At 52.7% G+C, this 13,182-nt stretch overlaps 1 protein-coding gene across 3 annotated transcripts in view; it reads right to left on the minus strand.

Annotated features, from left to right (window-relative positions):
- Window positions 1-487: 487 nt before the first annotated feature.
- LTBP4 (latent transforming growth factor beta binding protein 4) overlaps window positions 488-13,182 on the minus strand; it is a 33,482-nt gene continuing 20,787 nt past the window's right edge. For all 3 annotated transcript variants that reach the window (XM_025369339.1, XM_025369341.1, XM_025369340.1), the window contains 9 exons: window positions 11,242-11,388; window positions 7,819-8,085; window positions 7,473-7,544; window positions 6,770-6,898; window positions 6,421-6,567; window positions 4,274-4,426; window positions 2,955-3,335; window positions 2,453-2,605; window positions 488-907 (listed from right to left, as the gene is read on the minus strand). In XM_025369339.1, the coding sequence (XP_025225124.1) occupies window positions 753-907; window positions 2,453-2,605; window positions 2,955-3,335; window positions 4,274-4,426; window positions 6,421-6,567; window positions 6,770-6,898; window positions 7,473-7,544; window positions 7,819-8,085; window positions 11,242-11,388 (1,604 nt within the window). In that variant the 3' untranslated portion in view covers window positions 488-752. The remainder of the gene's footprint in view (window positions 908-2,452; window positions 2,606-2,954; window positions 3,336-4,273; window positions 4,427-6,420; window positions 6,568-6,769; window positions 6,899-7,472; window positions 7,545-7,818; window positions 8,086-11,241; window positions 11,389-13,182) is intronic.

The following is a 13,182-nucleotide window of genomic DNA, read 5'->3' on the forward strand; positions in this document are numbered from 1 at the left end:
CTCCTAACAATACAAAAATTAGCCAGGTGTGGTGGTGCACGCCTGTAATCCCGGCTGCTTGGGAGGCTAAGGCAGGAGAATCGCTTGAAACCGGGAGGCGGAGTTTGCAGTGAATGGAGATGGCGCCACTGCACTCCAGCCTGGGTGACAGAGGGAGACTCCATCTCAAAAAAAAAAAAAAAAAAATCCAGAGGCAAGATTGCTCTCGAGATTAAAAAGAGAACAAAACAAAGGGAAGGAAAAAGAGAAAGACGCATGCAGAAACAGAGATGAAAAGACAGGATGTAGAGGTTAGGCAGAGAAAACAAATCAGAAAGAGACAGACAGAGATGAGACAGAACAACAGAGACAGAGAAGGAAGGCAGAGACCAAGAGAGGCAGAGACAGAGGAAACTAGGGGTCGAAGGGAAGGGAATGTCATTTAGTGACTCAAAGCACAAACTGGAAGTAGATTTGGAGAAACAGAAAGACAGGTGGACGCAAAAGATACAAAATAGGTGGGTTTTAATGGAGAATTTTATAAAAGGGAAAGGGCATGTGAAGGGGCCCCTGGGCCAGGCCCGGGACCACCGCATCAGTGGGAGCGCTGGGGGAGGCGGGGCAGTGCAGGGCGTCGCAGCTTCCAGGCGTCCGTAGGTCCCTTCTCCAGGTCCGGGCGGCCGCCCTGTGCACATACGCATAAGAGGGCTGCAGGATGAGCTGCAGGGGCCCCGTGTGGTAGGCGCGGATGGGCGGCCAGCAGGTGCCAGGGCTCAGGCCCGGGGCCGCGCGGGCGCACAGTGGTGCGGCTGGTGCGTGGGTGCGAATCCCGGGCGGCAGATACAGCGGAAGGAGCCATCCGTATTGAGGCAGCGCGCGTTGACGCACAGCGGGGAGGCAGCCTCGGCCTCATCACACTCGTTGATGTCTGCGGAGGGGGGACAAGGATCGCTGCTGAAGGCTGGGGCCCCAGAAGCTCGCCTCCTCGGCGCTTTAGGCTCTTGGAACAGAGGAGCAGATGCTGAGCCTCTCGTTTGGAGTCCAATCTGACCTCAGCCATCTGCTAGCTGTGTGAGCCCGGCCAGGTGGCTTAACCTCTCTGTGCTTGTTTCGTGTTCTGTAAGATGGGTATGGTGGCCCATACGGCACTAGGATTTTGTTAAGAAAATAATAATGGCCGGGCGCATAACGGCTCATGCCTGTAATCCCAGCACTTTGGGAGGCTGAGGCGGGCAGATCACTTGAGGCCGGAGTTCGAGACGAACCTGGCCAACATGGTGAAACCCCGTCTCTACTAAAAATATAAAAATTAGCCAGGCGTGGTGGCGGGTGCCTGTAATCCCAGCGACTTGAGAGGCTGAGGCTCGAGAATCACTTGAACCCGGGAGGCGGAGGTTGTTGTAAGCCAAGATCAGGCCACTGCACTCCAGCCTGGGCGACAGAGTGAGACTCCGTCTCCAAAAAAAGAAAATAATAATAATAATAATAAAAGAAAATAATACTGATGATGGTGTCAACAACAGTAAATGTTCATGCATTGTTTTAAGCACATTACGAGTATTAACTTTGTTCTAATATCCCTATTAGGTAGGTACTGTAATTCGTTTTACACATGTGCCTCCATTTGCACATGGTCTTAATGTTATTGTAAATCAGTGTTAATAATATTCACAATTCTATGAAATGGGATCTTTGACTATAGCCATTTTTCAGATGAGAAAAATTAGGTAAGGGCAGCGACCTGTCCAGCGTCACACAACAAGCTGCTGGACTGGGCCTGAGGTCTATGTGACCTCCTTGAGTTTTTTTGTTTGTTTTTTGAGACGGAGTTTCGCTCTTGTTGCCCAGGCTGGAGTGCAATGGCGTGATCTTGGCTCACCACAACCTCTGCCTCCTGGGTTCCTCCCAAGTAGCTGGGATTACAGGTATGCACCACCACACCTGCCTAATTTTGTATTTTTAGAGACGGGGTTTCACCATATTGGCCAGGCTGGTCTCAAACCCCTGACCTCTTGATCCGCCCGCCTCGGCCTCCCAAAGTGCTGGGATTACAGGCGTGAGCCACCGCACGTGGCTGAGTTCTTGATTTTAATCACTTGGCTTTACTACAATCCAAATTAGGCAGACTTGATTAATACTCCCATTTTACAGGTGGGAAGACTGAAGCTCTCCAAAGCGGTCCTGCAAATTGCCCAAGGCAGCATTGCAAGTCACACCAGCACTATTCTATCCTTCTATCCTGCTTCAAGGCCCAGTTCCAGCCCTGTGTCAAGCCCTGCCCTGCTGACACCCTGACTCCGCCTTCTTCAGTCAAGCCCCACCCAGTTGCAATTACTCCTCCCTTCTGGGCTGGTCCGTCCCTCGTAGTGAGGTTGTTTCCTGTCCCTTACCAGCAGCCCCTGCTCAGGGCTTCCACCCTCCCTGGACAAGCCTTGCCTCTCCCCACGTATGCTGGCCCTGGGCCCGCCCTCACCAACGCAGGCCATGCGAGTCATGTCCAGGCGGTAGCCATCGAAGCAGCGGCAGGTGAAGCCTTCGGGGACGCGCACGCAGCGGCCGTTGGTGCAGCCGTCCAGGATCCCGCACTCCTCTGCCTCCAGCTCCTCGTAGGGCTCAGCCAGGGAACCTGTGGGAAATGCGGGGACCCTGTGACTTGAAGTCCCTGCCTTAGTCCCTTACCCACCGCGGTGGGTGCGCATCCTTGGCTCCATCTTTCTTGCTGTAAACTGTCCATCCCGCTCCAGGGCTGTGGCGGGCGCTGTGGGGCCAGTAAGCTTACCTCATTCTCTCGCCAGCTTTCCCTCTGCCGCTTTCTCTTTCTTTGCCGGGCTACAGACACTTCTCTGTCCCTCTCCGTGGCTCTCTCCAGTTGCACCTATGTTCCGTCTCTCCTCCCACCTTCTCTGTTTCCCTCCCTCCCCTCTCTGCACACCTCACCCCTCATTTCAGTCTCATCATCCGCTGGCAGCGCTCACCAGCATAACTTCCACCTTCAGGAAGCTCCTCGGGCTCTGGGAAGGAGCGGCGGGTGTCCCGGGACCGATAGGGCCAGCGGGTGCCCGGGCCGGGTGGCGCAGGAGCCTCAGATTCGCCATAGGGGCCACCATCGTCCTCAAAGTCTGGCATGTCGAAGCGGGGTGCCCCGTAAGGAGCCTCCCGGCGGGCGAAGGGCCCAGGTGGCGGTGGGTAGGGGTCGTAGGGTAGCGCAGGTGGCGGGTACAACTCAGGCCCATACGGGAGGCCCTGGTAAGGTGGGCCTAAGTCTGGGCCGTACTCGTAGGGGAGTCCAAAGCCACCTGGTCGCGGGGGGCTATATGCAGGGGGGCGTAGCACATTGCACAGGGCCTCGAAGTCATCTGGGAACAGAAGTCAAGGCAAACAATCAGCCCCCGCTGGCCCCCACACCCACCCCTCATGTACCCTCCTTGGGAAGAGGAGGCAGAGGAGTGGATGGGGAGGGTCCTGGGTGGCCCTGGGGTGTCTGGAGCCAGCACTGAGAATCTGAAGGCTAAGACTGGGATTCCAACCTGCCGAGATCAAGGGTAATGAAGCCTGCTAAAAATCAGGGTCTGAGGCTGGAATTGGAGGGACCCATGGGAGCTAGGACTAGGGACCTGAAGAAATCAGATGAGGGTGTTCTGTGGACCAGGACGAGGGAATCCCAGGAATTGCTGCTGGGGACCCGAGGGGACAGGATGCATGGGAGAGGGTCTGAGCCACTAGGACCTGGAGGTCTGGGGACCGAGGACTGGGGTCTTTGGAACTGGGCTCCTAAGGGCTGAGGATTGAGGAACTCAGGGGTTGTAGGAACCAAGACTTGGGAATCTTTGGGGCTGTATGTTGGGGTCTTAGGCACCCGGATATGGTGTCCAAGGCAATGGGATTGGAGTTCTGTGGGGCTGTGACCACGGGGTCTGGGGCCAGGATGGTGAGGTCTGAACAACTGGTATTTCAGGTCTAAGGGCCCAGGATTTAGGGGAGGACATCTCATAGGCTGTGTCTTGTGGTTCTACAGACCAGGAGCGGAGGGTATGACAGACCAGACCTCAGGGGCCTGCGGAGCTGGTACCATGGGATCTGCTGGGTCAGGCCTTGGGATGTCTGTGGCTGAGATTTGGAAGTCTTTGGAATGTGACTCGGGGACCAAGATTTTGGGATGGGCTGTGACTTGGGGGTTGGTCTAGGGGACAGAGTTTGGGTAGAGTCTGGGGGTTCTGAGACTGGGGATCTGAGGGCCTAGATTTGAAGCCCATGGGGCAAGGCCTCTGAGTTCAGCTTAGGCCAGTGCCAGCACCTGAGTCCTGGGCAGGGCAGAGGGCACAGTCCATGCCCCAGGCCTCTCCATACAGGCAGCAGCACTCTGTGTAGGTGGCCTGACGGTCCAGCCGAGGGTGACTGCACACGAGGTCAGCCCCAACTTCCTGCCAGCACACTCCCAGATTGTCATCTGCAGGTGGAGACAGCATGTGTCAGACTGGGCCTGGCACTCGGGTCCTCCCAGGGGCTGGGCCCTTCCCCTGCTGAGCAGCCCTGTCACCCTCTGCCTATCAACAAATCCTTCTCATCAGCTGTGATCTAACTCCGGAAGTTCTCTGAGGTGGCTCCAGGGGTCTGGATTGAGGAACAAGGAGACTGTCATATAAGAGGAGAGGGCAGAAGAAGGGGGTCCAATGACTAGGAGGTAGGACCTGAGAGGGGTCTACCCAAGTCTGGCTTCCGGAGAGCTGTGTGACCTCGAGGCAGTTGCTTTGCTTCTCTGAGCATTGTCTGACATCTCAGTGTATGGCGGCAAGTGCTGAAGGCACAGGAAATGAGAGAAGAGTGGTTGGGACAGTGGGCAAAAAGAGAGGTGGCAAGATGCATAGAGAGTGTTGGAGCCTGTAATCCACTTTGGGAGGCTGAGGTGGGGGCATTGCTTGAACCCAGGAGTTCAAGACCAGCCTGGGCAACACAGCAAAAATCCATCTTTACAAAAAAAAAATCAAACAAAAACAAAAATTAGCCAGGCGTGGTGATGGGCTCCTGCAGTCCCAGCTACCGCAAGGCTGAGGTGGGAGGATCATTTGGGCATGAGAGGTCGAAGCTGCAGTGAGCTGTGATCATGCCACTGTACTCCAGCTTGGGCGCTAGAGTGAGATCTTATCTCAAAAATGAAACAACAAGGAGAGTGTTCAAGAGACAGAGCTTCAGGAGAAACTGTCAGAGATCTAGAGATAGGAAAAGAGTCAGAAACAAAAAGGGAAGGCCGGGCGCGGTGGCTCAAGCCTGTAATCCCAGCACTTTGGGAGGCCGAGACGGGCGGATCACGAGGTCAGGAGATCGAGACCATCCTGGCTAACACGGTGAAACCCCGTCTCCACTAAAAAATACAAAAAACTAGCCGGGCGAGGTGGCGGGCGCCTGTAGTCCCAGCTACTCGGGAGGCTGCGGCAGGAGAATGGCGGGAACCCGGGAGGCGGAGCTTGCAGTGAGCTGAGATCCGGCCACAGCACTCCAGCCTGGGCGACAGAGCGAGACTCCGTCTCAAAAAAAAAAAAGAAAAAGGGAGAAAAAAGACCCAGAGAGAGAGAGAGAAACACATCCAAAGAGTCAAAGACTCAAAACAGGAAAACAAAGATACACAAGCAGGAGAAAGAGACCTGAAAACAAAGATCCAGAGGGTGTCAGAAATTCAGAGAAAACACGAAAGACAGAAATCCACAAACACCTGGAAAGAGACAGAGACCTAGAGATGCAGAGAAATAATAACAGGTAGCACTCATGTGGCACTCAGTAAAAAATAACATTTCAAAAAATAAAAAATAAAAATAAAATTCCTCAGCCAGGCGTGGTGGCTCACGCCTGTAATCCCAGCACTTTGGGAGGCTGAGGCAGGTGGATCACCTGAGGTCAGGAGTTCGAGACCAGCCTGACCAACCTGGAGAAACTCTCTACTAAAGAAAAAAATACAAAATTAGCTGGATGTGGTGGCACATGCCTGTAATCGCAGCCACTCGGGAGGCTGAGGCAGGAGAATCGCTTGAACCCCGGAGGCGGAGGCTGCAGTGAGCTGAGATGGCGCCATTGCACTCCAGCCTGGGCAACAAGAGCGAAACTCCGTCTCAAAAAAAAAAAAAAAGAAAACTCACAGCCACCCTATAAGGTAGGGGCTATTCACCCACTGTGCAGAAAGGAAGCTGGAGTCCAAGAGGCAACATGCAAAAGTTGCCTCTAAAACTTTTGCCTTTAACCACCTAGACAGCTCACCTCAGAGAGACAGGCACTGGGACAGAGACTGAGTTGGGGCTCAGTGGGGCGTGGCCGAGCCAGGAGCATGGGGCGTGGCCTTTGAAGGGCGTGGCTGTCGCAAAAGTGTGGCCCGGTGCGGGTGTCAGGCTGAGCCGAGGGAAGGAGTGCCTGGACGGCGTGGGAGGGGCACAGCGGATTTGGGGGCGGGGTTACCGAGGCTCTGGCTCTCGTTGGAGACGCAGCGGCGCTGTGAGCCATCCAGCACCAGTGGGGGCTCGCAGGTGCAGTGGTAAGAGCCCACAGTGTTGACGCAGCGGCCGCCCTCACAGGCCGGCTCCTCATCGGCGCACTCGTCATTATCTAGGGAGAGGATGGTTAACAGGCATCCCCTTCAACTCCGCCTACCCTTTCCCATTTCTCTTCCCAGCACATTGGCAGTGTGATGGATGGAGTCTAGACTCCAGGAAAGACTCCCGCTGGGGGTGGCCACATTCCAGAGAGGAGCTGGCATGGCTAGGGGTTGGAGAGAGTTGCCAGGGGTTGGGGGAGGTGGGGCTTGTACCGATGCACTCCAGCCGCTGTGTGTGGTAGTAGTAGCCGTTGCTGCAATAGCACGAGTAGCCCGGGGCCGTGTTCACACACACGCCACTCTTGCACACCTGGTCTCGGAAGAGCTGACATTCGTCCACATCTGTGGGAAAAGCAGAGAGAGAGATGGGGGTGGGCTGGATGGGTGGAGTGTGTGAGGGCATGACCAGGGAAGACAGAGACAGAGGTGGTGATAGAGACCGAGAAGTAGAGACAGGGAAAGAAAGATGGACAGGCCGGGAGCGGTGGCTCATGCCTGTAATCCCAGCACTTTAGGAGGCCAAGACAGGCAGATCACCTGAAGTCAGGAGTTTGAGACCAGTCTGGCCAACATGGTGAAACCCTGTCTCTACCAAAAGTACAAAAAAATTAGCCAGGCATGGTGGTTCGTGTCTGTAGTTCCAGCTACACCAGAGGCTGAGGCAGGAGAATCGCTTGAACCCAGGAGACAAAGGTTGTAGTGAGCCAAGATCTCGCCATTGCTCTCCAGCCTGGGTGACAAGAGCAAAACTCTGGAAAAAAAAAGGAAAAAGAAAAGAAAGAGACAGAGGACGGGTGGGGTTGGGGAGACAGATACAGAGAAACAGAAAGGGTGAGAGACAGAGGCAAAGAAAACAGGAAGAGACAGAGCTGGGCCTGAGAGCTCAGTAGGGTGGAGGGTCAAAGGCTGGCCTCACCTCTCCGGAGGCTCGGGTCTCCGCTGGGCGCCAGGTAGCCCCGGCCGTGAGGGCACAATGACTGGTACTCAGCTACACACAGAGACAAGCCTGAGCCAGGACACCAGAGCCCCAGCCCCACCCTGCTCGTGCCCACTTGTCACAAGTCACTCTGGCCCTGTGCCTGTTAATGCCCACCACTCAGCCTCATGCCCACCCATGCCCACCTATCTGGCAGCTCGCCCTTGCCCTGACAGTACTAGTACCTCAACGCCCTATCCAAATGTGTCCCCTGTCCCAGGCCCACACCCCACCCAGTATTTCCACCCAAGCCCTCAACCCTGTGTCTCCATTAGCCCATGCCCACCTGTCTCGGTGCCTGGGCACTGCTGGATGCGGCAGCCGTTGCCCCAGCCCTCACCCACAGTACAGCAGCACTCCTGCCACGTCACATTCCGAGCCAGGATGTTGTCACATGCATCCGGGGCCGCCGTGTCAAAGTAGCACTCCCGGCGCCCGCTCCCCACAGGGCCCTGCCTAGGTGTGCTGGGTCGGCGGGGCGGGGGTGGTGGGGGTGGCCTGGCCGGCAGAACGGGGCTGGCAGGTGCCTGGGGCTGTGAGCCTGGGAACGTGCCTAGGGAGACAAGCGGCTTTAGCCCAGTGTGGGTTGAACCCCCAACCCCGCCACATCATAGATGGGGAAACTGAGGCCGGCATAGATGGGAAAACAGAGGGCGACAGCCATCAGTGGCAGAACCAGACTCCATACCTCTCACACTCCTCATTGTCTCTCTTTCTCCCACTGTCACCTCCTGTCATTTCTGCATCTCTTGCCTCCCCACCTCACACTTCCCTGTCACTGCAGCTAATAGCTCGGGTGGGTGGTGAGGGAACGTCCCTGGCTTCCTGGATGCCTCTCTGGGTCTCTTATCTGGTGTGTCCCAAACTGGCTGAGTCTTCATCTCAAAATCTACACTTTGTCACCAGGTGCAGTGGCTCCTGCCTGTACTCCCAGCACTTTGGGAGGCCGAGGTGGTCAGATTACTTGAGGTCAGGAGTTTGAGACCAGCCTGACCAACATGGTGAAACCCCGTCTCTACTAAAAATACAAAAAATTAGCCAGGTGTGGTGGCGGATGCCTGTAATCCCAGCTACTTGGGAGGCTGAGGCACGAGAATCACTTGAACCTGGGAGGCAGAGGTTGCAGTGAGCTGAGATCACACCAATGCATTCCAGCCTGGGCGACAGAGCGAGACTCTGTCACAAAACAAACAAACAAAAAACCTGTGCCTTGTCTTGGACACAGCTTCCCCACCCAGGCATCCACAGCTTGTCCACATGGCCTCTTGGGTTTTTCTCCCACCACCCTTTCCTCCCCTTCCACAGCCCCTGCCTTGGTCCAGCCCTGTCCTCTCCTGTCCAGGCCCCTGCCCCAGCCTGTTCCCTGAGCTCCCAGCCTCCAGTATCACCCGCTGCAATCACCTTCACATGGTGGCCAGAGGGAGGTTTCAAAATCCAATTCTATCTTTCCTGCTCAAAACCCTTCCATGAATACTACACAGCCATGAAAAAGAATGAAATCATGTCCTTAGCAGCAGCATGGATGCAGCTGGAGGCCATTATCCTAAGCAAATTAATGCAGGAACAGAAGACCAAATACCACATGTTCTCACTTATAAGTGAGAGCTAAACAGTGGGTACTCATGGATGTAAAGATGCCCACAATAGATGCTGGGGACCACTAGGTGGGGGAGGGACAGAGGGAGAGGGACAAGGGTTGAAAAACTGGATGTTAGGCCCGGCATGGTGGCTCACGCCTGTAATCCCTGTACTTTGGGAGGCCGAGGTGGGTGGATGACCTGAGGTCAGGAGTTCAAGACCAGCCTGGCCAACATGATGAAACCCCATCTCTACTAAAAATACAAAAAGTTAGCCAGGCATGGTGGCGGATGCCTATAACCTCAGGAGGCTGAGGTAGGAGATTGCGCCACTGCACTGCAGCCTGGGCAACAAGAGCGAAACTCCATTTCAAAAAAAAAAAAGAAAAACTGGCTGTTGGGTACTATGCTTATGCTTACTATCTGGGTGATGGGATCATTTGTATCTCAAAGCTCAGCATCATGAAATATACCCAGGTAACAAACCTGCTTATGTATCCCCTGAATCTAAAGTAAAGGTGGAAATTATTAAAAATAAATAAATACATAGGTGTTTTTTTTTTGTTTTTTTTTTTTTTTGAGACGGAGTCTCGCTCGGTCGCCCAGGCTGGAGTGCAGTGGCCGGATCTCAGCTCACTGCAAGCTCCGCCTCCCGGGTTCACGCCATTTTCCTGCCTCAGCCCCCCAAGTAGCTGGGACTACAGGCGCCCACCATCTCGCCCGGCTAGTTTGCTGTATTTTTTTGGTAGAGACGGGGTTTCACTGTGTTAGCCAGGATGGTCTCGATCTCCTGACCCGCCCGTCTCGGCCTCCCAAAGTGCTGGGATTACAGGCTTGAGCCACCGTGCCCGGCCATAGGTTTTTTTTTTTTTGAGATGGAGTCTCCCTCTGTCACCCAGGCTGGAGTCCACTGGCGCAATCCCACAACCTCCGCCTCCTGGATTCAAGCGATTTTCCTGCCTCAGCCTCTCAAGTAGCTGGGATTACAGGCGCGCACCACTACATCCAGCTAATTTTTGTATTTTTATTAGAGACGGGGTTTTGCCATGTTGGCCATGCTGGTCTCGAACTCCTGACCTCAAGTGATCTGCCCGCCTCGGCCTTCCAAAGAGCTGGGATTACAGGCGTGAGCCACCACGCCCAGCCTAAATACGTAACATTTAAAAATTAAAAAATATATATATACTGCAGCCTGGGCAATATGACAAAACCACGTCTCTACAAGAAATACAAAAATTAGCTGTGGTGGTGGTATATGCCTGTAGTCCCAGTTACTCAGCAGGCTGAGGTTGGAGGATTCCTTGAGCACAGGAGGTGGAGGTTGCAGTGAGCTGAGATCGTGCCACTGCACTCCACCCTGGGTGAAAGTACGACTCTGTCTTAAAAAAACATTAAAAAAAAATTTCCAAAAATGCCCCGAAACCCCTTCCGCGGTACCGCAGTGCTCTCTTACTGTGGTAAGTCAGTGTGATCGGGCACCTGACTTCTTCCCTGGCCCCATATCTCCCCACCCCTTCCTTTGCTGTCTAAATCATGCCATGTTGAACCTGTTTCAACATGCCAGATGCTCTCTGGCTTTGCCAGGCCTTTGCCCTTGCTGTGTCCTCTGCCCAGAATGCCCTCCTCACACATCGGGCCTGGCTCATTTCTACTCATCCTGCAGCTCTCAGTTCAGATGTCCTCTCCTACAGCAAGAACTCCCTGACCCTCTTCTCATGCTGGGCCAGGCGCCTCCTCCAAAACTCCCCTGGGCTTTCCCCATCACAGTCTTGTTGATTTCTCTGAGTTGTCACTATCTGGTGATATCTCTGTCTGTCCCATTGGCTTGTGAGCCCCTTGAGGACAGACAGTGATCCCTCCTGGTCACTACTACATCCTCAGTGCCCAGAAGATGGCCTGAACACAGTGCATGCCCTGTGAACATTTGTTGAATGAAAGAATCTGGTAGAGTCACGGCCAGGATCCAGTTCTCCTGACACAGTCTCACTACCTATGTTAACCTATGTGTCTTTTGTTGATGTTTAAAACAACAGTATTTAACTGATGGTAGCTGTCCACATCAGGAATGATTAGACCACATGATTTTCCCATGGGGCCAGCAGTCATCAGTTAAATAGACACAACAGTCTCACCAGCAGAAGTTCGTGGGGAAACACAGCGTCCAGTCATGGGGTCAAACTCCTCCGGGCTGTTGGGGCAGACACAGAGGAAGGAGCCTTCGACGTTTTCACACAGGGCAGCTCCACATACACCCTGTAGTGTTTCACATTCATTCACATCTGTAAGCAGGAGACAACAGGGGACACAGTGGTTATAAGCTTCTATGATTCCAAAGGTCCGAAAATCTGAGCTTTCAAATATAATGGGTATATTTAATGGCCCAGACTCCATCATCTGTTTTTATTCTAGTGACAAGCCCTGAATTTCCCTTGGGAACCCTGTGCTCCTCTATTTTCAATCCTGTGCTTTGAGTAGAGCTATATCTACTCTGAAAGGTGGGCACAAGTTCCAGGAATGACCAAATAGATGACTGCATTTCTCTGGTTCAGAGATAGCAGTGATCATGCTGGGTCAATCAAAGCCAGGCCTGGCACTTTTGCTAGAAATATTGAAAAAGAACCTCCCTTTTTAGCTCTAGGGTTGCCAACTGGAGATGTTAGCCCAGAGGTTCTAGGGCCACCTTCATCATTATGAAAAATAATCTGCCTGAAAATCATGCAATAGAAGAAAGCAGAACTCAGAGAAGATAGAAATAGCCTTGTTAAAATTCCTGGATCCAGTTATGCCTGGAGTTCAAATATATCCCAGGTCTTTATAGTTTTAATTCCCTTTAAAGAAATAAAACCTGTTGTGTTTGCATTTGTGAAAATTTACAGAATGTATAATTAAGATTCCTGCATTTCACTGTATATAAATTGAACGTCAAATGAAAATATCTGTAGGATACAATGGCTCATGCCTATAATCCCAGTGCTTTGGGAGGCCAAGGCAGGAGGGTTGCTTAAGGCCAGGAGTTTGAGACCAGCCTGGGCAACAGAGCAAGATCTCTACAGGCCAGGCGTGGTGGCTCACGCTTGTAATCCCAGCATTTTAGGAGGCCGAGGTGGGCACATCACCTGAGGTCAGGAGTTCAAGACCAGCCTGGCCAACATGGTAAAACCCCGTCTCTACTAAATATGCAAAAAATTACTGGACGTAGTGGTGGGTGCCTGTAATCTCAGCTACTTGGGAGGCTGAGGCACGAGAATCGCTTGAACCCAGGAGGTGGAGGTTGCAGTGAGCCGAGATCATGCCATTGCACTGCAGCCTGGACGACTAGAACAAAACTCTGTCTCCAAAAAAAACTCATCTCTACAAAAATTAACAACATTAGCTGGGCGTGGTTGTGTGTGCCTGTGGTCCCAGCTACTCGGAAGCTCAGTTCTGGAGGGAGGCTGGCTTGAGCCCAGGAGTTAGAGGCTGCAGTAAGCTATGATCACACAACCACACTCCAGCCTGGACAACAGAGCAAGACCCCAGCTCAAAAAAAAAAAAAAAAAGAAGAAGAAAATATTGGTAAACACATATTGAATTCTGGTTAGTGATATGTATATTGAAGAATTTATGGGGAAGCAGACTGGTGCCTGCAATTTACTTTTAACTCTGTCCAAAAAATTAGATGGATTAATGGATATGTGAGGAAGCAAGTATAATAAAATAATATAATCTAGATCATGAGTAGGCTGGTGTTCATTCTATGATTCTCTCAATTTGCTTTGTGTTTAGAAATTTTCCTCATAAAATGTTAGGAAAAATTAACGTTTATGAACACTTTAGTGCTTTATACATTTATACTTTATACATTTTTATTTTTATTTATTTTTAGTTTTAGTTTTTATTTTTTGAGACAGAGTTTCGCTCTTGCTGCTCAGGCTGGAGTGCAATGGTGCGATCTCAGCTCACTGCAACCTCCGCCTCCCAGGTTCAAGCAATTCTCCTGTCTCAGCCTCCTGAGTAGCTGGGATTACAGGCATGCACCACTACGCCCGGCTAATTTTGTATTTCTAGTAGAGATGGGATTTCTCCATGTTGAG

This window comes from Theropithecus gelada, chromosome 19, assembly GCF_003255815.1.
Source record: "Theropithecus gelada isolate Dixy chromosome 19, Tgel_1.0, whole genome shotgun sequence".
NCBI classification, from domain to species: domain Eukaryota; kingdom Metazoa; phylum Chordata; class Mammalia; order Primates; family Cercopithecidae; genus Theropithecus; species Theropithecus gelada.